The sequence below is a fragment of the Amphiprion ocellaris genome, chromosome 22, assembly GCF_022539595.1.
Source record: "Amphiprion ocellaris isolate individual 3 ecotype Okinawa chromosome 22, ASM2253959v1, whole genome shotgun sequence".
Lineage (NCBI taxonomy): Eukaryota > Metazoa > Chordata > Actinopteri > Pomacentridae > Amphiprion > Amphiprion ocellaris.
The window spans coordinates 25,232,959-25,256,974 of record NC_072787.1 but is presented as its reverse complement, the minus strand read 5'-3'; the positions used below and the strand labels follow the sequence as shown (position 1 = coordinate 25,256,974).

At 41.9% G+C, this 24,016-nt stretch overlaps 1 protein-coding gene across 4 annotated transcripts in view; it reads right to left on the bottom strand.

Annotated features, from left to right (window-relative positions):
- Positions 1-346: 346 nt before the first annotated feature.
- Positions 347-24,016, bottom strand: part of epc1a (enhancer of polycomb homolog 1 (Drosophila) a) — a 30,864-nt gene continuing 7,194 nt past the window's right edge. For 3 of the 4 annotated variants that reach the window (XM_023267625.3, XM_035946979.2, XM_023267623.3), the window contains 13 exons: positions 18,535-18,694; positions 17,223-17,368; positions 16,613-16,819; positions 16,046-16,194; positions 14,115-14,268; positions 12,752-12,910; positions 12,392-12,481; positions 12,042-12,190; positions 9,685-10,100; positions 5,943-6,064; positions 5,333-5,474; positions 2,717-3,128; positions 347-2,046 (listed from right to left, as the gene is read on the bottom strand). In XM_023267625.3, the coding sequence (XP_023123393.1) occupies positions 1,974-2,046; positions 2,717-3,128; positions 5,333-5,474; positions 5,943-6,064; positions 9,685-10,100; positions 12,042-12,190; positions 12,392-12,481; positions 12,752-12,910; positions 14,115-14,268; positions 16,046-16,194; positions 16,613-16,819; positions 17,223-17,368; positions 18,535-18,634 (2,319 nt within the window). In that variant the 5' untranslated portion in view covers positions 18,635-18,694 and the 3' untranslated portion in view covers positions 347-1,973. The remainder of the gene's footprint in view (positions 2,047-2,716; positions 3,129-5,332; positions 5,475-5,942; positions 6,065-9,684; positions 10,101-12,041; positions 12,191-12,391; positions 12,482-12,751; positions 12,911-14,114; positions 14,269-16,045; positions 16,195-16,612; positions 16,820-17,222; positions 17,369-18,534; positions 18,695-24,016) is intronic. The other variant, XM_023267624.3, reaches the window with a different exon arrangement.

The following is a 24,016-nucleotide window of genomic DNA, read 5'->3' as shown; positions in this document are numbered from 1 at the left end:
CACCAAAAATTATTGTTTCCTTGTCTGAAAAAAATCCAAAAATTCAGCAAAAAAATTTGCAAAACCTACAGGAAGAAAATTCCAGTCATTCCTTTAAAAATGTTATTTTTTAAAAAATCCCCCAAATTTGGCAAGAAAATTCTTGTAAATATTTTCAAAAAATGAGTAAATATCTTCCAAAAAAAATCTTAAAAATATCTAAAGTGATTCCATATATATCAGTAAAACTTCTGATATTTTCTTTAAAAACATTCACATAAAAATCAACCAAAATCCAGCGAAGTTTTTTCATTCAGTGTGAAAATGCACAGATCGAGATAAATAAAAGACATCAGAGTCCAAACGGTTCACATTTAATGCCCTGGGCTTTATTGTCTTATTTTAGTGAGAGTTCTGTCACATTTTTTTTTAGTCTTTTCAGCCTCCAGGTGGGACAAGTAAACCTCAAGGATATATCCTGCCATTGGACTGGGCATTCAGATTCTGACAAAGACGAGAAGCACTACTAAGTAATGCTGCCTTTGTGCCTAACTCTTCACAGAAGAGAGTACATTAAATTCCCCAAAGGAAGGCACCCAAATACTTGTGGTTTTTGGCCTTGCAGCCGTCTGGAGATTTTCTTTTTTCAAAGAAAACAAGAACATAAAGAAAAAAAGAGGAAGAGGTGAGGGGGCGGGCAAACTGCCGTCTTCTCACGATCCCCCCCGCCTCCGTCCCCCTCATTAGCATTTTTTTGTTATTAAAAACTGGAATGATGAAACACGTACAGCGATTACTGCCCATTCGCCTCCCTTCTTATCACCTATGCATGAACAAGTAACAAACGCACCGAAGAATGAAGTCTTTCAACAAACGAAAAGCTCACAATCGAGTTTGACCACAAGAACGAGGTGAGGAAAAAAGATACAAAAATAACTGAATTTTTGTTTTACAAAAACGTTTGTCGGATAAAACGATTACAAAAAAAACTAAGGGGGGGAGGAGTCCGCTTGCATGAAAATGAAGGACAACCCCCCTCTTTAAAAACAAATACAAAAGCAGCATTGATATTTAAAAAAAACATGAACAAAAATAAAGAAAAATAGTGCTTAAATCAGAAGCAGCAAACTTCTGGGAAGAGACTTCATCCCTGTTTTGTTACTTGTGTTTTGGGATGATGCTTAGCTCCCTGGAAGAGAGGAAAGCGCCTCTTTTCCAGGGAATCCATGGTCACCAGCCGACACACCGCCTCCTCCTGTTTTCTCCTGGTCTGTATGTATGTCACCACTGATTTCACATGATCCACAGAGAAGAAGAAGAAGCACAGGGACCCAAAATAAACATAGGAAGGGTGGGTTGGTTGGGGAGGAACCTGCTTTGTGTTCACAATATACAAAAATACCCAGGAGTCCGTAGCTACCTAACATTTACTACAGCACAGGAACCAACGAAGGTACAGTGTACAAATAAAAAAATCAAAAACAAACAAAAAAAAAACAAACCGAAAAAATAAAACAAACAAAAAACTGTAAACACAGCACAATAAATAGATAAAAACAGCAGGCTCCGCACCATGCACATGATGTGATAAAACTCTTCTATACAACTCCCACATCTCTCACACTCGCCACAAGTTACTTGGCTTTTGCTTTTTTTTTATCCTTTAAGTTTGACTCCCAAGTGCAAAACATCACAAATGGACAGTTCTGTATTCAAGTAATATATACAAGAGGGGCTGGGGGGGATATTACAAATATGTAGTTACTGTACAGATACTAATTTTGCCATATTCATAATTTACAGGTGTCGATATTTTTTATTTTATTTTTTTACTTTTAACAGTAACAAAAAAAACAAAAGGTTTTTAAAAAGTATGAGAGATGAGAATTGCAAGCGTCGTTCCGCCTCGTCTGCTCAGAGTCCTGCTGTCCCTTTTGCATTCCCGATGCTACGATGCACAGCACCTGAAGAGTGGACTCCCCGCTGCACCGCTACTACGTCACCTCCATGGCCACTGTGTTGTCTGCTATACTGTTCAGTGCTGGCTTGTCTTCGTCGTGATTATCCCTGCGGAGAAAAGAGGAGAGATTAGCGCCTCGGTTGTTGGTCTCTCTCTCCGTGTGTGACGTCACGTTATTTCAGCTTTCCTTTCAGACTCGGTTCTGTGTTCATGCTGGTCGTCTTCTGATCGCATCTGCCAGGTCCTGCTGACTGCTTAAACCACGGATTCCATCTATCAATGCAAAGGCTTTAATGTCGCTTATCTAAAGCAAACATTACATTTAAGCTAATCTGTGTGTTTAATTCATTTTGAATCCTTACTTTTTCCTTTAATAATGTACACTACCCTTCAAAACTTGGGGGTTACTTAGAAATGTCCTTATTTTTTGAAAGAAAAGCAGTTTTTTTCAAAGGAGATAACATTAAATTAATCAGAAATACAGCTGAGACAATGTGGTAAATGACTATTCTAGCTGGAAACAGGTGATTTTTAATGGAATATCTCCATAGGGGTACAGAGGAACATTTCCAGCAACCATCACTCCTGTGTTCTAATGCTACACTACTGCCTTTACTACCTCTGCTGCAACTACTCATGCTATTACTGCCACTGCACATGATCTACTGCTTTAGCCCACCCACCTTTCTGTGTATTTTTTATCTCTTTTTGTAATGTGCCACTCTTTGCCCACCTAATTGCCCTTCTGGGATAAATTTTTTTTCCCCGATTCCTCACCTGGAGCCCATGTCCATGGATGATGCTCCAGAGACTTTGGGCATCTGCAGGTTGGTGGTGGTGGACAGCTTTAAGGCAGAGGGTGGCACATTGCCGAGGGTCCGGGGGATGTGGCGTCCGGCCAGGCTGGCGGCCGACGGCACGCTCAGACAGATGTTGTTCCCGATGAGGACCTGAGTGGTGGCGGGGGTGGCACTGGCAGCGCTGCATCCCAAAAGCCCCAGCGCTGCTGCTGCGTGAGCACCGGGGGTGGAGTTGAGGGAGGCGGGGACGGCGTTGGCGGGCGCGGGGGTGGCCGAGTTGGAGGAGGGCTGGAGGAAAGTGGGGGCTGTGGCGGTGGTAGTGTGTGTAGACTGGTTGGTCTGGTGGAGGGCTGCCGTGGTGCTGGAGAGGTGCAGGCCTTTGAAAACACCTGGTGAGCACACAGAAGTTTTCATAAATGCAAATGAAAACAGCCAGATTGCTACAGAGAAAAAAACTGTTTGGTGCAAGTTCAGTCTTCAACGACAAAACAGCATTTCAGATAAGAAGTGCACCTGCACAATCTAATGCAATCCAGTCCAACGGAGCTGCAATAAATCGTATCTTTGTGAGGCTGAGAATGTTAAGTTTGTTGACTCTGTCAGAGTTGTTGATGCAACACTACGGTAACTGTACCGCTGTTGGCAGCGGTGTTGCTGCTAAAGACTTCATTCAGTGTGTTTCCTCCCCACCGACCTCCATTTCCATGTGTGAGGTGAAAAGTACGGCTACAGACAGTGAGTACATCATTATACATGGAAATTTTAAGCCAAGTATTTGTGAATACTAAGCCCCACACTTATTCTTTTCACCTTTTGCTCACCCTTAAGGAGCTTTGGGTTGTTCATTAGTGGTTTTCAACCTCTTTAAATTAACATGAAGCTGTGTGCACATGAAACACATCCTTCCTTCCTGCTGGTATCAGACTCTACAGGGTGGGTCATAAGTTTCCATACATAGGAAAATGCATAATATATATTTTTTTATGTTTCAGATACCCTAGAACAGTGGCTCCCAACTCGTTTGGCTTGGAGCCCCCCTATAAAATGCACCCCAGCCTCAGTCGTAATTTGCTGGCTTCATGCTGTCATTTGAGAGCATTTCACCACAAATAACGCAATTCTGTCTTGTCCTTCAGTAAAACCACATTTAAGGTAACTCTCGTTCCTGTCAGTAATTTTCTAACTGCGCACAAAAATAATGAATCGGGGTGAGCTAGCGAGCCAACCTGAAGAAAGTATGGACAGAAGTTGAGAGGTCAAGGAGGTGCGGCCATCAAAGCAGCAAAGAATTTCTGAGGAAAGAGCTAACAAATGTGTTTTAAAAATGTTTTATAGGTAGACCTGTGATGACAGTAAGTCTGTTACTCTGATTTTATCCAGAATGTGAAAATGTAATTTTTTAAAGATCAAAGCCAGATGCTGAATGCTGCTACACAGGAGGAGACAAAGGAGACTGATGCTACGGTCGCTGAGCCAATCAGAGCCCAGTGCTGAAAGCTACGCATTTCATTTAGATTAAATACTCTTTTAATATGTTTCAATTATTATTTTTTATAGATTTTTCAGATTGTTTTCAATTTTTTAGGTCAGAAAATGCTTATTTTACTGCAAAAATAATTGCCAGTCGCTTTGACTGAACAGTTGTGCTGCAATGCACCCTGGGAGTTCAGGGTGTTGGGGTTTTAAATGTCATTATTGTGGTTTATGTTAGTGCTACAGTGTTAGTAGTGTTTATGTTTTATTGTGTTTTTGTGGATTAGTCAGCCTAGTTGGTTTGATTTTGTTGTCAGGACCGTGAGTGTGAAGTGTGTTTGATGACTTCCTGCCACATTTTCAATGGTGCTGCCCTTTGTGTGTGTCAAAGTAAAAGCATCTGCCAGTTGCAGAGTGCCTAAACGACAGATATCCTTTCTTCAGCATCGTTCTTCAATGTAGCTCGCCACAATAATAAAAATATAAAAATACCTATGTACGGCAAAATCCCGCGATATAGCGAAACATCTGCGATACCGCGAAACATCTGCGATACCGCGAAACATCTGCGATACCGTGAAACATCTGCGATACCGCGAAACATCTGCGATACCAAATGCAATTAATAAACCAGCGACACAGTGAGACTGCAAAAAGTGAACCGCCATACGGTGAGGGACCACTGTATTCTTAATCTGTGTTATTAGTATCGTTGTGTTCTTCTATTTTTCTTATTTATATTGTATATGTAGTGTACATATCTAATGTCTTTATTTATAGTTGAATTTTCTTGATTTATTTTGCCGTCACTGCTGCTGTGACGTTGCAAATTGTGGGACTAATAAAGCAAACTCTATTCTATTCTAACCCCCCACTAGTTTTTACTACAAACATGAGCTGTATCTTTTCAGGTTGCCGTTTGAAGAATTTTAAAGGTCTGAAGTTCCAAACAAGTATAAATTAAATCGAGCAAGATGTAAATATGTTCCTTTAAGATTTATCCTGGGACCTCTTGATCGTCATTTTCCCAATCAGAAAGAGGACAGATGTAGTCAAAACCACCTAATTTCATGGGTTTCATTGAATAAAGTGGGGAAAAACAGATAACCAGGGGACTCACCTGCACCTGTCAGAACCCCGTTGACTCCACTTGCCAGCACGAGCTCCTCTTTGGACTTGAAAGCCAGCAGCTGATCCGTGGTGACGAGGGCTGAAGCAGCAAACTGAGCGCTGGCCTGGTCCAACGTCTTGGACGCAAGCGCCTGGCCGAAAACCAGCGAGACATGCAGAAAAGAACACACACGTGAGCAAGTGCCAATAATTTGACCGCTCTGTTAAAATGCGTCAAACTGCTGAAACAACTGAGCTCAGCACTTGTGCTGCCAAACAGGAAGTGAGCGAGTGGCATTAATGCTGCTCGTGGGAATGAGGATGTGTCCCGTTTCCTTGGGAAGGGTGAATCGACCTTCAGCTGGAAATTATTTCCATGTTGTGAGATCTCTGGCTCATTCAGTTTTTTACCAAGCTCTCGTTTGCTTTTGTTTGGCCGGTGTGGCCTATTTAAGAGGTGCCACAAGATTTAAAAAAAAAAAATGACACAAACAACTAGAAATCTTTCCAGAGATTCTGACCAGGATGGAGAAAGCGTGTCGGGGAAAATCTTCTTCCTCTTGCAGCACTTTTACATCTACTCTGGTTGAGTCCAGTGGGTTTTAGACATCCATACTGACCTGTGCGGTGGTAGCTGTTGCAGGGGTGTTGGCTTGTTGCTGCTGTTGGCTCTGCTCCAGCTGCTGCTTCTGCATGAGGGCCAGCTGCTCCTGGTGCTGCCGGTACTGCTCGGCTGTGAACACTGTGGATGGGGAAGGACACAGTGGTCACAATCAGGATTTGGGTGTGATTTGAGTTGACTTTTAGCTCAAGCACCACATGCAAGTATCATATGACAGAGAAGTGAACTGAAGCTATCATTTTTCACACAAAAATGAAGCTTTGTGTCAACAGCTTCCCCTGAAAATAAAGTTAGCATAGAGCTAGAAGCATTTTAAAACAACATGGCCTATCACCTTTGCCACCTTTAAGCCACTAAAACTTCCTAATTACACATACAGCACTCACTAAGCTTTTACCCAACTGAAGCAAGGGTCCAGACAAAACCTGATTTTCTGAACACAAAAGCAACGCCTTTAGGGGTATCAGACAACAAGAGCCAAAGTTTGGCTGGTGTGGGCCTGTTGCTGCAGAGTGCAAGGTAAAAAAAAGAAAAGAATAGCTAGAAAGTCCAGTTTGAAGGTTCAAACAAAGTTACAGACGGACAAAACGGTTCATACCCCGGATGCAGGACTGACTCAGGAGTAATTTAAACATGCACAATGGCATCAGGTAGAAGCTATGAGGTATTCCACCTACTGTGAGTTTCAACTACTTTGAGTGGTCAACACAAGTGTTAAGCTAAAATCAAACAACAAACAGGAAATAGAAAGGAATCTGCACAAGCATTAAACCAGTGAAACCAAACTAGACAATACAAAAACAGATCTAAACCTTGTTATCAAACATAGGTACCATTTTGTTTCAAGTTCCAGATTCCAAACAAAAAGCTTCCTTGTTGGAAGTTAATTAAAACTGAACAAAAAAGTACAAATGAGGTGCAGTTAAAAAGGCAAAAAGCATGATTTTGGGAATAAAAATCAATTTTAGCGAGCTGAAAACAAACTACTCTGGCTAACCAACATGCTGAGGGCCTTTGAAGTTTGCTGGTTGGCTGATTATTGAGTGCGATTTTCAGCATTTTTTCAGTTATCAGTATTAAAAACAAAAAAAAAAAAACCAACCACAATTCCCAATAAAATAATTTTATTTAAAAATTCAGTACTTTATCTGTGATGCAGCAGCCTCTCTTTATCTGCAGTCACGACTCTGTGATCTTAATTACACACCAAAACTAATCGCCTGTCAACACTAAAGGAATCTCTTTTAATTAAAACATGAACAATCGCATATCCACAAAGTCTTACATTACATCTACATTTCAACATGAAGATAGTCATTTTTACTGCAAACTTATATTAGTTATCTCTCTGACTACCAATAATCGTTATCTGTCAAACCCTCATCGCCACAGGTCCTGATCTTAACATTAACGATGGATCTGTTCTATTCAAACGTCCCAGTAAGTCATAACAAAGCACTCTGAACAGGAGTTCTTCAAGTTATTTGGCAAAAATCTGAATAAAAATCACTACTGTTAACATCAGCAACAGTCCAAAAGCAACAGAAAAGTCTTCACCAAAACATGAACAATCGCATATCCACAAAGTCTTACATTACATCTACATTTCAACATGAAGATAGTCATTTTTACTGCAAACTTATATTAGTTATCTCTCTGATTACCAATAATTGTTATCTGTCAAACCCTCATCGCCACAGGTCCTGATCTTAACATTAACGATGGATCTGTTCTATTCAAACGTCCCAGTAAGTCATGACAAAGCACTCTGAACAGGAGTTCTTCAAGTTATTTGGCAAAAATCTGAATAAAAATCACTACTGTTAACATCAGCAACAGTCCAAAAGCAACAGAAAAGTCTTCACCGACAGCTAGAATTTACTTTCTCTGGCAACTCCAAGGTTGATATAAAGAAATACTGAATTCCCCAAACTAACTGTGTTGAGATTAGACCTGAGATAAATGGCTCTCTGGAACCCCACCACGCCAAAAAACACCCACTACCGACTCCATGCTGTGGGCCTACTCTACAACAAACCATATTTACTTTCAACCTCATTTCACTTTAATTATAGAAAGAACCCTCAAGGTGGCAACTATCTACTGGCTCTCCAAATAAAGGCATCAATCACAAAGTGAAAGAAGCACACGTCTAAGGAACATCCACATTCCACACAATTTAAAACTAGATACCTTCTCCTTGTCCCAGCTGGAGAACAGATAGTTTTCATCATCCATTAAATAAGCCACAAATTTCCACAGTCTCACTTCAAAGTTCTCTTGTACCAATTAACAGAATTATTGCCAATTTTTAAATGTGCCATTTGCATTTCGTACTTTTTCCCCCAAATTGCTGACAATACTGCACCAAAATAAAATGAGTTACACCTTCCCCAAAGAACTTGCAAAAGTATCGATAGATTAGAAAGTTTGGGGTAACTCAGGCCTAGTTTCTGAGAAATTCATAGCTCCTGTAATGTTGTTTGACATTCGAAGACTCTTCCTGGCCAGCCCAGTGCGGTTCAAATTGAATCTGCAGGTAATGGTTTTGGCTGTTGATTAATCAGGAGAGTATTTTCTTGGTTAAGCAATTTGTTGTTTGGCTATAAATGTCAGAAAATGGTGAAACAATGTTAGACAAAACTTTCTTAAATAGTCAGTTTCCTCTCAAAGAGGTATAAAGAAAACAGAAAATATTCACATTTAGAAGCTGGAATCAGAGAATTCTCACTTCAAAAACAAAGTACTCAAACCGAATAATCAATTCTAAAAGTAGTTGGTGGTTATTTTTAATAGCTGACAACTAATTGTTTGCTGCAGCTCTAGTTCCCCTCTTTCCAGCCCAGATGCACTCAAGGACGTATCACAAATCTATTTATACAAGAGCATTTCTAGTTGACTCCCTGAAGCCTGGGGAACATAAGCATGTATTACAGTATAGAGAGAGGATATGAAAGCTGAAAGTTCATGTGATTTATTAGCAGTGAGGGAGCTGAGGCTGGAGCAGAGCAATCTAACTTTGAGGTACCTCATCAAAAAGTGCTGCACAAGAGCAGCAGCAAGCCTTGACTAAACACAACTGAGCAGGCTTTTAAATCCAACTTTTTTACCCTCTTGCTATTAAATATCCACATGCACAAAACCAATAAAACAAGAGCAACTAATGTGATTTTATGCACAGAGAAAGCTCTGCATTCACACCACAAACGCAGCTCTCCAATTTGTCTGGCAGAAAAGGCTATGTAAGCCAAAAGATATGTAAAATGAAAAAAAAAAAATCAAGCAGCAGTTCTAAAAACATCAATACAAATCATTGAGACCAATCTGAAACCAGAAAAAAACCCACAACAGGCTTCAGAGTAAAGCAAGGTGCTCTAAAGAAACCATACTCCCAACAAGTCTCTAGGCTCTGCAGAGATGGATGCTGACATTTAATTAAAGCGGTTACAAAATGAACAGAAGGCAAACTTTCTGACTGATGCGCAAACGGAATTCAGCTCCGTCTTTAATTATAGCCAAATGCACAAAGGGCGATCGGGATTTACTCCTGAAAATTACCACCAGAATCGCTAACCTTGCAGAATGACACATCTTCCTAATTTTATTAAATCAGCTCCCAGTGATACCATGAAATCTTTTTTCCTTACAATGCAATAAAACAAGCTCTGTGTTTAAACGCACAACACCAAAGACAGAAAAGAAAACACCAAGCAGCATAGCAGAGGAAACAACTGACTCACCATTGACAGGAGTGGTGGCTGGGCCGGTGCGGTTCTGGGAGCTGGCTCCTCCAGACAGGGTCCGGGTTAGTCCTGACACCGTCCGGCTAAAATCCCTAAATCCTCTGCGAGACAAGTCTCCTCCACCCAAAGGGTGATGGGATAGCGTCCGTGGTCTGAAGTGCCTCCAGCGGCAAGCTTTAATGTTCAAAAGAATCTGGCTGAGGTCCATGGGAGTCGATGACGACAGGGGGGATGAAGATGGGGGAAGGTGGGAGGAGCTGGTTGGGTCCGAGGTATTGGTTTCTGAGGTACTGGCGTTGGAGTTGCGGAGCGGAGAGCTTGGAAGTGGCGAGGCGAGTGGTTCGGGCTCTGGGTCGGAGTCCAGGCTCTGGCAGATGCTGTCGACATCTGTGTGCGCTCTGTCCAACAAGATCCTGAAAACAAACCCAGATTTCATAATGAATCGGCGAGCTATTTAAAAACCAGAAGTCAACTGAGGTCCGGTTACATGAAAAACATGCTGGAGCCATAAACGGTGCTACGTCAACATCCTCTGGCTATGACTGGAGCGTTGCAGAAAATGTGGCTGTTCCTTGAATACCGTTCATGTAATTACAATGTCCAGTGGGGCCGGTACCAAATATATCTGGGTATTGCACAAAACAAAACACAGAGTCCTTCCATGAACACAAGACAGAACACTTATGTAATGACACAATTGTACTCGTAGTTTCAAACCATACTGCAGCCTCATGGGCCTGAGCTTGTTAAAATCCAAAAAAACAGAGAAACAAGTGATGTTTTTGTGAACCTTTTCACAAGTAGGGCAGAATTGTTTTGTTTCTCTGAAGCTGGTGTCAGAAGAAAAGCCGTATTGTAAGCTAAGTTAAAATTTTACAGTGGCTTTTTCAAATTAAAATTGCCAAAGAATGTCAATAAATTGTGAAAACACAGAGTACTTCTGTATTTGTTCCATGCCTTTTCTGTAACGAGCTGCTGTGACATGGAAATTTCTCTGAGGGATCAATTAAGTTTATCTTATGCATATCTGTACTAAATTTTAAAGAAATCCTTGTCAAGACATTTAACTGTGGCCCCAACGAAGACAATCAGGAAAGTTCTTGGAGATTATTGATCTGTTTGTTGTTCATCGTTTATTTCTGTTTAATCTGAGTCAGAAGGAAGGTTAAAGTGCAGAAACCTGATTGGCTGAGAAAGTGAGACATTCAGGTGCTTTTTAACCAAATTGTAAATTTTAAACGTACAAATTAAAAAAATAAAGTTTCTGTACAAACTTTTAGTTAAAAAACAAAACAAAAAACAAAACAGATGTCATGTTTTCAGCAGAGGAGCAAAACAAACAAACAGCAGCTTATTTATTCCTGGATCCACAAACTGTTTATCAATAAACCTGCTTATAATCAATAAACAGGCTGGAGTCACCTGATCACTGATGATGTAAATGATTGATTGCAACAGGTTTTATTCAGTTTTCTTCTTCTGCTGTTGTTTTATTTTGGTTCCTGACATCAGTGGTTTGTTTGTTATTCATCATCTTGTCACCATTCAATCAAACTGACCATTACTGTGTAACTGAAACACTTTTGCTACCATAAAACACACATTATACTAAAGAAGACATTTTAATTCAATCATCGCAGTCCTTCAATCTCCCTTGAGGCAGCAGATAAGGTCACCACAGACAAAGAAAGTGCTGTTTATCTCGTGTGTGCCGCTGAAACAGACACTGTGTGACCCACTTGGTCTCCTTCACAGCACACCTGGCACTGAAGAAGCCACCGGCCAACTGCTCCAGTGTTTAATTCAACCGTCTGTGTAATTACTGAGAAGATATCAGACGAGCCGCAGGACCCGTTGCTCTAAGATTGTCGATCTGCCTACAGGCCACAGAGCCAGGTAAATCCCAAAATGGGACTGTCATGTTCATGACTTTAGCAGCCAGCTTGATATTTATAATAGAATGAAGCTGCCAACTGGTGGCTGGTAACCTGCCAGAGAGCTGGTATGGTAAACAACCTCGGCAGCTACAGCCAACACTTGGCTGAATTTCTCCGTCTCGGTATTGACACTGGCAGCATTCCTACACACGTCTCATATTTCTACATTTTCTCTGATTTTGGTGTAATCGTAAATATGCCGCGTGTCGACCTACTTCCATGTCACGAATGACAGCATGCACTGGGTGAAAAGCTTCACAAAATCCCAAGTCCTGCTCACATTAGAAGTCATTTATGATTTAGCCAAATTGCTCAAGAGCTGGAAAAACAATCTGTTTTGCCTCCACGGTTGCATCGAAGCATCACATCACAACACAAAGCTCAGCGAGTGTAACCGAATCGCCAGCCTGAACTCACCTGCCCCCTCTGCCCACGCGACGTCGTGCCAGACCTATGCAGCGCCGTGGCACGTTCAGCGAGGTCAGACAGTAGCGGAAGCGTGGGTCACCGAGCCCGCCCTCCGTCGGGCTCACCCAGGGCCAGCTGCCGCTCTCATCCGGTCGAGACTGAGGGAAGGCGAGGGAAGAGAAAACATCAGGTATTAAAAGTGAGCGCAAACAATGAAAGCGGGCTGAGAAACAGGCAGGTCTGTTATTGCATTGTTCTGTCCAGCAGAGTGTGGAAGACTAACAGGCAGAGCAGCCAGACAGGCCAGCCTGCTGTTGGCACTATAAATAGAAGCAATGGAGTCACAGGAGGGCACTCACAGCGTAGTACTGACAGCCGGCCTTCCTTCTGAACGCATAGCAGCCATCTGGGTCATTCTCCTCTTCTGCTTCTGAAGAACCTGAATGGATCTATACAACAGAAAAAAGAAAAACTTAAGTAAATGAAGGGCTGAGGACTGGAATCGCAGCCTTTTAAACCTGACAGAAGGAGTTTATTACTGACCAAGTATGATTTGTAGAGGTGCTGAAGCATAGTCAATATTAGCTTGGTGATTACAGTTTTCATTTTCTGTTCCTTGCTTGGTCATTTTTTTAATACCGGCCTCCAAATGAAAATTGCACTCAAACCACATCACAATGAAAAGTGAATCACATTCTGTTTAATTTTTTTTCGGTTACCTGTGAGAATCGTTCGTCGTCTGAGCTGGGGAAATCATACTGGTTGAGGTCCTTGGGATTGAACACAGAGGGCCCCGAATGTTGAGGCGCCGACAGTGGAGGGATTTTGGGTTTCTTCTCGTATTTCCTTTTGGTTCGCACCGCCTCCGTCTTCTCGGGCTTTGAAGGGGGGAAGGAAAAGATAACATGTTTACACTGCAGTCAGTGTCATCAAAAGGGCATTTCCAAATGCGAAACAACAGCCTCAGCGGTAATTGAGTGTTGGTGGTCTATGCACGGACACGAGGAGTGTGTGTAGAAACAACAGCGAGTAAAAAGAGGCATTGATATGCAGATGGCGGCACGTGGCAGATGCCGCTGCCTCACCAGATGGCTGTCCTCCCCCTCCTCTCCACAATCCACCCCATGCCACCTTTCACCCCAACTTCCCCAGTGGGACGACCCCTCCCTGTCTGAACAGACTCCAGCTCCACCAGGATTAGTCAGAATCTATTCAGTCCTCAGACTTTGGGGGGGGGAAAGCAAACAGAGGAGCAGAGACTCTACAGTGAAGAACTGCTGCGTCAAATCAATGGAAGAAATTGGGGTTAGAGTGATGACGGAGGAGGGGCAGAGTTAAACCGAAAATAAGAATCAGTAAACAAAAGGAAAAAGTCAAGCAGCTGGTAAGAGGGGGAGGAAACGGATAGAGGGGAAAAAGGGGGGTGAAATAGATGGCTCCCTACAGGGCAGGGGGGGCAGAGCTGTTGGACACTGGAGCTAATGAAGTTATAATGAGAAGAGGTGACACAAAGTTCACGACACTGCCGTGTAATGAAGTGCGACATCAGTGAAGCATATGGAAACTAAACTTTATATTAAATGTTTTTGAATTAGAAGGAGTCAGTGCAAAATATAGGGGATGGGGGGTTAATCATGGCAAAAAAAAATAAAAATTATCATGTGCTTTTTGTCATTTATATTGCCTTCGCTTTGTTTTCTAAGTGAAACTATTTTCCAAACCGTGTTAGGTAATCTTTTCAATAAATACACAAGGAACATTTTGAAATATCAGATTTTTTCCGAACAAAAATCTGTAATGCACTCCCAGTAAGGCAATGACTTTCAATGATTTATACCTAGCTGCCATTCAATATTATGAACCTTTTCAAACATGAAAATGCCAAGGTCTCTTCTGCACAATGTGCGACACAGTACCTTGTATTGAACGGGTACCATTGACGTGTGAATTGACTCAGGTGAAGAGCAAATGCAAAGTCAATAACATTTCTCATACTCATACAGAGTTGAAAGGAAGGAAATCATTTCTTATACTGCCTCTGATGTGATTAGGGGGAAACGGGTATAAGGCGTGTGGCTGTACCTTCTTGTAGTCCTTCATGTCCAAATGGTCCTGGTGTCTGTATTGGTTACTGCTGGACAGGGGAATGATGGGGATGGTGTAGACAGGCTTCACCAGGGCTCGCTGTGCCAGTGCTTCTGCCATCACCTCACTGCCAAAGTCTGGCATTGCATTCCTGACGGACAAGGACATAAACGAGGAATTTAGCAATTTTAATAGTTCAATTTCTATTGTGCAATGTCAAAGCATAATGAATTCACACTGGTAAACATCCTTAGCTAGTTGGATTTTGTTCATTTTGTCGTTTATTATAGAATTGCGTCACTTTTAAACCGACAACTAAATACGGAAAGTATTGAAACACGTCAGCAAGGTAAAAACCATACTTTCCTTATTTAGTTGTTGGTTTAAAAGTAATGCAATTCTATAACATCCTTAGCTGCAACTATAACTCTAGCTAATCATAACCAACGCTGGTTTCTTCCCTGTTAAAAGGGTGTTTTTGCCACTGTCACCTTAGGGCTTGCTATAGGGGTTCAATCATATAGGTTCTGTAAAGTGTCTTGAGACAATTTGACCTGTAATTGGTGCTATATTAATAAAATTTAATTGAATTTACAGAAAGGTATGAAACACTAAACTAACAAATGTGTGCATGCCGTACTGTAATTTATCTCCAGTGTTTAGGAACAGATTAATAGTCAACACTGCAGACTAGGGCTGGTCTGAATAGTAATTTCTGGGCTCCGGATAGTTGGGCCCAATTAATGACGAATATCCGAATATTCGGCTGGTCAACAGGGAGGGATGATGATGTTGCCCCTCAGGGTTTTCATCGTCGGAGTCCGACAGCGTTAGCAATATAGCATGCATATGGGGGAAAATTCCGAGTATTCGGATCTCAAAATTGATATTCGGATACGACCACAACAACTGAATATTCAGATATTCAAGTTCAGCCCTAGTGCAGACATGGGTTACAACTATAAAATCTCTACTTCAGTGCATAGAAAGATTCCTCGACAGTCCACTGACAGGCTGCAACAGCACACAGTAAACCCAAGTCACTATAAACCAGCGCAACATCATCAAGTGGTCTGCAGAAGCTATCCGCTGGGAACAGAGCCGTACAGTCTGGGAGTGAACACTAGCTGTGGTGATGCGCCGGCAGAAACCAGGCCAGGATAACAAGAGGAAATTGAAATGTCACTACAAATCAAAAGCACTTCAAGGAGAAGGGTCCAATTTAAGCTCACGCTGACAGCTACTTTCAGAGGAAATTCATTCCATTTGGATGTCATGTTTAGATGGATCGCAGAGGCTCCACTGGGAGGGAAAAGAAAAAAAAAACACCACAACAATTCAGAGCGGAGCTAGGAAAACAAAAAAGTTTATCTCTACAAACATGTTTTTTATTACAGAAACATATAGTCTGGTGCGCTACCTAACAGACTGGGGGAAATAAGACTCCAGGAGGCAGAAAGAGCTCATTTAAATAAATACATCGGGAGAACTCTAAATTGATAATGCACACAAAAAAGCAGTGTATATAACGGCGCAACCAATTAACAGAAGCAGCGAAGCCTGACATTTAGGAAAATATGTGGTTGAGTTTGGATTTGTTTTGGATTTTAACTTGAAGAGTAAACAAAAGCCTAATCAAACATCTAGGTTCACCGCATAAGCCGTCAAAAACGCCACATTGTCTCCCGCATTTTAAAATCGTATCCGAAAGCCCAAAACAACAGGACATGGGCAACCAATATTACCTAAAATATTTATCAAAATAAAATCTCATCCAAACAGAAAAGCGTTCCACATACAACAGCATCCAAAACATGGATGAAAAAGCCTCCCTGATTGCAGCTACTTGCCTAACAAGGTAGTTTTCGCAGCGCAGGCGACTCCAGCAAAACACAACCAAACTCTTTTCTGGCCAATTTCACATTTACCTCTTCTCCACGATTTCCAGTGTGAGGTGCAGCAGTTCCCTCTTGCTCTTCTCCCTCCTTTTGATCATCTCCAGGATAGTGACGGCTCGGCTCAGGTCCCTGCGCAGCTTCAGCATCTTCTCGTATGACGCCTCGTCGTTCTTGCGATTCTGAAAATGGAACGGTCATGATTCAGCAACGCTACAACGGCTTCCATTCACACTGGAACTTTTTAGAGATCAAGTGGCTGAAACTTTTAACACATTTTTTTAAAAACCATAATGGTGCAATATATAAAACATAATCGACACTATATGGAGCATGACTGTGGTCCCATGGTATTGCAGATATTCTAAATTACTTTTTATCCCTCAAAGGCTTCCACTAAAGGCAGGTAAAAGATCAGGGGGAATGCATTTTGGCAGCTAATAGTGCCACAGCTGCTTCTTAAATTAGAAAACTGCCAAAACATGCCCACTTGAGATCACGGATAACTCCCTAACCTAAGTCATAAAGAAGCCATAATATGTTCACCACAGCTTTGTCCATTCTATCTGCTTTCTCCCGCCGCAATCTCTTGGGTCCTACCTTCCTGGTCTGCATCTTCTCTGTCCGTCGGCGGAAGGCCACATAAGGGTCGCTGGTGCTAGATCCATCCCTCTTCTCCTGCTTGACGTTGGGGATGAGGCAGCCACCCTTACAGGTTTTCCTCTTGCGGCTCCAGTAGTCAAACACCTCCTTGATCAGCTCATCGTCCTCCTTCAGCAGCAGCTTGGCTTCCTGGAGAGTGACGAGCTGTGAGGCGTCACATGGGCAACACCGAGTTAGCGCAAAGGCCTGAGTCGTAGCGCTCGGCTAATAAGAATTCGCATCGCCCAAGCATAATAGATAAAAAAAATAAACAAAACAGACAAGCTACAGACTTTATAAACCACACACTTCATACACTCTTGGTTCCAAGTTTAACTGTTATAAGAATTTACTATTTGTAAGTCAGAGATGTCAACAACTTCTCAAAATACTATTGTGACGACCCACTTCTTGAATTCCTAAAATACAGGGTAAAAACCACAATTTTATTCAATACAGAGTAATGCAAATCTGCCTCAGTGGGTATATTTACTGTCTGTAAAGTAAATCCAGAGATACGTTTGCACCCATGCAAACCTCTACTTTCCCCACACAGGGTGACAAATACCTGCTGTCCACTGCCTTTCTCCAGTCGGTCTATCATTTCTTCAAACTGCAGGGCGGTGATTTCCATTTTCTTTTTCAGCTTATTCACAAACGTGTCATCCTCTGAATCTAGGTCGTAGTCTGGCTGCTCTGTATCCAAACTGAAAGCTGTGAGATAAAGAAGAGCCTGTTACTGGAGACACTGACGCAGGCTACATCACTTCTGTAAACAGTACTCAAACAGGCTGCAATATGAAATAAATAAGGACACATTTCACTTAGCAAATCTATACTTTTCCATCTTTACTCATATTTTTGATAGAATCTGTTACATTCAGGCTAAGCTGAAAACGTGACATGGATTTATAATTCTGCGTCATGTGCGTTTAGCAACCGCATATTTCAGGCAAAATCAATAAACAGAAGTCACGGGTCATATATTTTTGAAGCCTTTATCTTCATCTGCTGCCAAACTTTGCTCAAAAATAAACACGGCATTTTGTCATGACAAAGCTCTGCACTCAAGTTTAGCTATGTGCCATCGCAAACTCAATAAAGCACTGCTTCGGGACAATCACGAGTTTCCAAGCTGTGATCTTAACCAGGCACTTGCTCATAAATATAGCCTGTGGCATGCAGTTTTTGGCCAATTGATCTAGCCAGAACTTCCACCCATGGCCTGGAGACTCTCCAGAAAAAAACAAATTGGTCTGGTAAAATGCTAACAGTCACTGTCTGTTGTAATCCATCAGCTCCCGTGACCCGTGGCTGAATAAAAACCAATGTTTACTGCACAGCCATTACCAGAAGCCCACTATAATTAACACAGTGGCCTGCCAAAACCTGGGGCATGTGGAAAAGTTTGCAATACTCCCTCTCACCGTCACGTATCGAAACTGTTAGATAAGTGAATGACACAGCTGCCAAGTTAGGGTGAAAACATCTGCAACAGTGGTCCCTCGGCATGACATTTTGCTAATTCAGACATGGTGTAGATAATTGCTGCAGCACAAAAGGAATTTGTTCTCATATTCTTGGTGAGAAACACTGCTTCACTTTAGCTTACGGTCTGTTTATTTAGCACCACTTTCCAGATGCTTTTTTTCTTCATTGCAGGGACCAGAAAACAAATCACACTTGGATAAACAGCAACCGACAGCAATACAATTCTAGCAGCTGTGAATTAGCTACTTCTGAACTGAAACACCATGAATCTCTCAATCGGCAAGATAAACCCATCCGATGAATACCGAATGGCAACAACATCGCCATGTGCTCACGGACCACTAACGCAGCTAAGAAGATAATCCAGTTGCAAGCGGCCTACTACTCACGCTGTATGTGAATAAGCTGCTTTGGCATTTTGAACTCCCCGGGGTAGAGGGACTCGTAGTGCGTGATGTTGCACTCTGCCTCGGGGACGGGGATAACCATGTTGTCCCGCTTCTCGCCATATACCTGCTGCGCCGAGATGGCCCGCTGGAGATGGTGCTCCTGCAAAGAGAGGGGGGGGGGAAAGCAGCTGTTCAAAATACACTGCGATTTCAACGCTTCTGCAGACATTTTCACAACTGATTATCACATATTTCAACCTGTGGAGATAAAGCGTTTCTCAGAAATTTCACTTTATTACGTGGATATGCATCGACAGGCATGCACAATGGCATGTGATGGGAATACAGATGAGCGAGATTGATTTAAACGATGAAAAAATACCACCACTTCATTGTGAGTTTAATGATTTGTGTCATTTTCCAGACAAGCTGAATGCAGGAATCTAGCCTCTTTCAGAAGATCACAAATCATTCAGATGTTTAAGATAACCAAGCATTTACAGAATGTAACACTATGGATGGATGAATTAACACAGTCTGTAGCATAAATCTTGAGTTTCAGCACAATTACACGAAAACTAGCCTTTGAATTAAGTGAGTTTACAAGATACACCTCTTATTGGAGTCGTACTTTAGTTTGTTTGCAGAAGTCATGTAGGGAAACTGCCACAGTATATATCAAAAATATTAAATCAATTCATTTGATCATTGAAATTAGGTGTAAAACATTATGGCCACTATAAAAAAAACTCCTGCATTTCAACTTGCCGCAGTCACATATCTGCCTGAACCCTTTAAATCCCAGTGTTTTTACTGCATTCCTTAGTTCTGATAGTAAATGTAATCTGTAACCATTAATCTCTGCTGGTCCAAGCAGGAAGACCATACCATTTGTCATAATATGTAATGCCTATATATTGTATACCAAGGCAGTAATGACGTATCTTGGAGGAATGACTCATCTGCAGAACAACGGTGTAGGAGTTAAAGTAAGTGAAGTGGAATGTCAGCGAGTTTACAAAAGGTGAGCCTCACAGTTGTACTTCAGAGCGTGTGCTTTCTGGCAAAGACATCATTTCCAAGCAGTGCACAGGTAACCCTACAATCATTCATAACAGTGACTCATTTCTATTTGCTGCAGCTCTCGGGTGGAAACGAGTCCAAGACCATATTTTAAATACCTGCGAGCTTCTCCAGCAGCAAATCCGGACGTTTTACTAACTTGGCAGCAGAAACAAGGACGTGGGCAAATGACTCAGACAGTTTGACTCTTGAACTCAGCGAGCACACAATGTTTTTGTATTATGTAATCTGAGAGTCACCTAAAAAAACATGTCTGTTTTTTCCATAAACATACCGTTTAAACCGTCTGGATAACATATTAGTGATGTTACTTCACAAACATTGTTACTACTGAATGACAGGACTCACTTAATGTACTCGTATTAAGACCTGCATAAAGGTAATGCAGCTCATTATTAATGTATGCTCAGTCTGTAGTACACAATATCTGTAGGCCTATTCTAAGTAGTTAATGCAACAGATGGCCAATTCAGTCAAACTGACTCGAGACCCATCTTGCTCTAACAAGTATTTTAACAGAGCTCCTACTCATTTTACACATAACACACTTTTTTCACAACCACTTTATTGGCCGGATTTTGAAATATGGGTCAGTGTTCAATGACATACCAACTGCAGCTGGCAAATACGACAGTGTATCTCTGCATGGCTAATTTTGCCATTACCTGAAAACTATTCAACTGTGCACACTTCCACACTTGCGTGGGAGCTCGAAGTGATTAGGGCCTTAAGTACAATCCAAAGCCACGAGGAGCTCTGCATGGAGTAACAGGAGAACCATATCAGAGCTGTGAGCTGGCATGAAAGGACACAGCGTGTGCCCAGAGCTGAACCATCTGCCCCTGGTAAGCTTATCAAGCCCAGCGCTGTATACTTTCTCCCACAACCAAAACACAGGGAAAGCTGCAAAAGCGTTCACAAGAGGATTCATCCGCGACCTCCAGAAGCCCAACCTGCTTGTTTCTTGTGGCTCCAAATGAGTGTGGGATGTAAACATACAGCACACAGCAAACAAATCACCGTGTGCTCGCAAATCACTCATAATTTATCACGAAGCTCAGCTGGCATGAGTTCAGCATGTTCGCACACTCAAAATCACAGCTTCAGGACGAAAACAAAGTGTTGTATTTGGCTACGTCTGCTGCAATGTGTGCAGACTGTCCAGCCACAAATTTCACGCAGCCATGTTTCACTGCCCACAAACACACAATTTCCTGCAATTAGCCAACTACTTCATGTCATCATGCATTTAAGAACCCCTTCATTATCCGGCCTAAAAAACTACAGTGGCTGTGGTTCTCCATTCCCAGATCTCAATGACATGAAACGCCAAATGCAAAAGAATCGACTATGAAGCTGAGTTACAATAAAATGCTTAGTTTGACAGCTTGACAACACGGTAAATTCAATTTCAATTGGGTCATGCTTTATTTAACGCAAGAATTACATGCAAAAACAACTGCACATCTGTATGTAGACTAAACTTGGGCATTAAACATTTTGTTTCTTCCAAGCATCCATAAATGTTGCATTACTTTTTACTCAGTAGCAGCTACCTGGCATGTTTTTATGGGATGTAGTTTTGTCACTCTGTTGACAAACAAGGACAGACTTCATCAGAGAGCCATCTATAGTCTGACCTGATGTAAACTCTCTGAACAGACAGTGCAGCATCTATTCCCTCATGTAACCTGTCTCAAACATCCACAAAATACTGCCCTCTGTGAACTCCCGGCTGCCTGACATGCTGATGACCTTGAGCTTTGAGAGGTAAGGAACCTGCATAAAGAGTGAACTGAAAGGAGCCAATTAAACCCAAGTCTGGCCCAGACCTGCCTTTGCAGGCTTCTGTAGAGGATATAACCACGACGGGTTGCAGCAGGCTGCCCTGAGCCTCATCTGACCTTAAGATATCCTGATCTTTCGCAGCTGTGATCCTCACAACCGCGGTTCACAGCCTGGGATTTCCTCTGCTGAGGAATCGGGTGAGTGGGGATAAAAGGTTTTTTGTGAATGGCACACGGCAAGAAGTGAACTCAGTTATCACAGGACACGCTGCAAATGTTTACTTTTAGCAAACTTTAGAAGTTGACATGTCACTTCTGCATGTTTGCTCTGGAAAAGCCTTTCCTGATAGCTTGCTGATACTGAAAAACTGTACTTAAAATGAGAAAAGTCAAACGTTTAAAGACATTTTGAGAGCAAACCAGGGGGAATATAAATGCAGGCTGGTAAGAGACACACAAGGGGGACAAATCCTGAAAACCCTGGCTTCAGAGAGCTCCTAACTGCTCCTGCCTCCAGCCCCAGAGAACACAAACTAATATCGAATCTCCAATTCTCCTGCTCTTCCTACACAAAATGTTCTGGGACTGTAGAGAGTTGCACAGTGGCAGTCCTGCTTTTTGTCACTGCCACAGATGCAGATAGTGGAGAGACAAATGAAAATCTATTTCTCACAGCACCACGCGTTCCTTCCATTAAATGTTCCCAAGAAAAATAGATGACTCCAATAAAAGTTGCCATGGCAACAAAAGTGCGGCCTCCAGCAGGTGTTTTCAGCTCACACCGACCAGAGGAAGGCGAGGAAGTCTTGAGGACGGCGATCTGCTCAGTAAACTGAGGCTTACACCTTGTGTACAACCCACAAAGCAGCAAAATTGGAACCATAACATTCCTTTACATCTGTTAAAACAGAGAGAAAAACTTAGTGATGTTTTACAACAGCTAGAATTCAGCAGGATCAATGTCGCCCTTAATCTGCAACCACAAAACACCAAAATGACCACATCTAAGTGGTGCAGAAGTGCTTGAACGAGGATGTGTTACTTCAATTCAAAGACAAAATAGGCATTGAAGCAAGTTTATTTCATTTAAATGATGAAACCTATTAATTTAAGGTATTTCAAAATGTTCAAGCACATTTTCACCGTATAGCCAAAAACATGGCTTATGTATGTCTGATAGATCTAAGTTTTAAGGGAAATACACCTTAACGACTGCAGTCATTTACAACGCATCACGTTTCCTTCCTATATTGCATATTTTAAGACAAAGATTCAGTCATAATGCAGCTCCACATACTCAACTATGAGCATGAATGCAACTATTACAGACTCTTACATGAGAAAAAAACATGCTATTTTTGGCCACCATTATTAAAATGCATGTACATGGTGTACTAATTCTACAAACACAGCATAGATGCATAAAACCAGAGCTCTATCTGGTTGAAAAGCTGCAGTATGGCACTGTAGATGAACTGTTTTATGCTATAATGGTGCAAGCACATTATTATTAGTATTAGCGAATTAAACGCTGTGTTTCCTGTACCGCTGCAATTACTCACGGTGCACTGTTTTGTCGGAGGTTAATTATTTCTGTCAGGTATTAAGTTGTGAACGCTGCTGAAGCAGACAGACAAAGGCGCTTGATGACATAAATAAACTGAAAAGTCAACTCCCTATACATCCAGCTTCCACTCTGCAAGGTGAAATGATGGATTAAATGTGACAGGTCAACATCTGCATGTACACACTATGACTACTCACAAATTGTTTACCTATTTACGAGTAAAATCAACACGCTTCTCAAGTCGGCGTGTGGTCATTTAGCCAGCTGGGCGCAGCTACACGCCATTGTTGCCGGACAGGATGTGGGTCAGGGAGCTAAGCCACGCACAGCCTTGTAGTAAAACTGTCCTCTTTATCTCTTCTGTCACACTGTTATGTAATGCCGCTGTGTCTATGTGTACAGTAGGTGGGGGAGGGCCGGCAGGGGGGGCAGGATTTCTGCTGACTTTGCACCCCGTCTGTGCTTTCCTTGTGTTTGTGTCTGCTGAGGCATCTCGACGGCACAGAAGTGCCCGGGAGGAATTCAGTGGAGCATGCAGGGTAGTAAATAACAGCCAACCATTAAAGCTCCGTCTACAGTCAGAAATAATAACCAGCCATCAGCTCAGGTAAACACTATAAATCAGGAGGGTTAGTATGTTAAGTCTATACACAACACAGACGGCATATGGAAGAAATAGAATGGCTGTTTGATTTGTGGTCACACTTCAAATGTTGTATCACAGGTACATACAATGTGACAATGTTCAGGGTTAAAATCTATGCCTGAACATAATGTATCTACGACAATGTAAATCTCTATATTTGCCTGTGATTTGAATATGACTACGATTAAACTCCAACTTATACGTGCAAGAGGATGGAGTAGTAGAGATTCTCTGGCTGAAATTCAGACAAGCTTAAGTAAATATCACACAAATCCCAGTTTAATCCTAAAACTGAACTGATCTGTAATAATACTACAGCTCTTACTGACAATCCAAGTATCCAAAAGGGTCCAATAAAGCCAGTCACAAGTAATTAAGGCTGATTTATGACACCATGGC